The 532-nt window shown below is 38.5% G+C and overlaps 2 protein-coding genes across 2 annotated transcripts in view; both read right to left on the bottom strand.

The window, feature by feature from the left end:
• The window catches only part of LOC119592082 (longitudinals lacking protein, isoforms H/M/V-like), a gene marked incomplete at its 5' end in the record, with an annotated part of 34503 nt that overhangs the window by 20340 nt on the left and 13631 nt on the right, over positions 1-532 (bottom strand).
• The window catches only part of LOC119591794 (zinc finger protein 513-like), a 2770-nt gene that overhangs the window by 566 nt on the left and 1672 nt on the right, over positions 1-532 (bottom strand). Inside the window, exon 4 of the mRNA XM_037940539.1 lies at positions 120-382. Within this exon, the coding sequence (XP_037796467.1) occupies positions 120-382 (263 nt within the window). The remainder of the gene's footprint in view (positions 1-119; positions 383-532) is intronic.

Genomic DNA, 532 nt, shown 5'->3' with positions numbered 1-532 from the left:
AATTCCATCTGCAAGACTAACAACAATAATAAATGAACTATTTATTCTAGATCACAGTCAAGTTTATTATATCATAAAAGAACTAAGTATGATGCTTCATATGAAACTGCAGTGCATACCTGTGAGAAGCACGATAAGGACAATAGGAACAAGAATAAGGTTTTTCTCCAGTATGCACACGGATGTGAGTGTTAAGAGTATTCTTTGTCCCTGAACGATAAGGACAGTGAGGGCAACCAAACGGTTTCTCTCCAGTGTGTGTTCGCACATGCTTAGTCAAATGATCTTTCCTATCAGTAGAATAAAGACAGTAGGGACACTGGTGCATCTTGGTGACAGCTCCTCTTGCACTATTTCTCCAACCGTCTTTGTTCAGTCCCACCTGTCGGGGCACCCATCTCAATTACTGATTTTACCTTTAACTATGTATCAACATCTTATATATAAACCACACATGGCTAAGTTCTCATGGTAAATATGGCACATGTATAGATTTCATATCATCCAGCCATCCACATTATATATATCCTGC

Source organism: Penaeus monodon, chromosome 29 (assembly GCF_015228065.2).
Source record: "Penaeus monodon isolate SGIC_2016 chromosome 29, NSTDA_Pmon_1, whole genome shotgun sequence".
In the NCBI taxonomy this organism is placed as follows: Eukaryota; Metazoa; Arthropoda; class Malacostraca; order Decapoda; family Penaeidae; genus Penaeus; species Penaeus monodon.
This window is presented reverse-complemented; position numbering and strand designations above follow the sequence as displayed.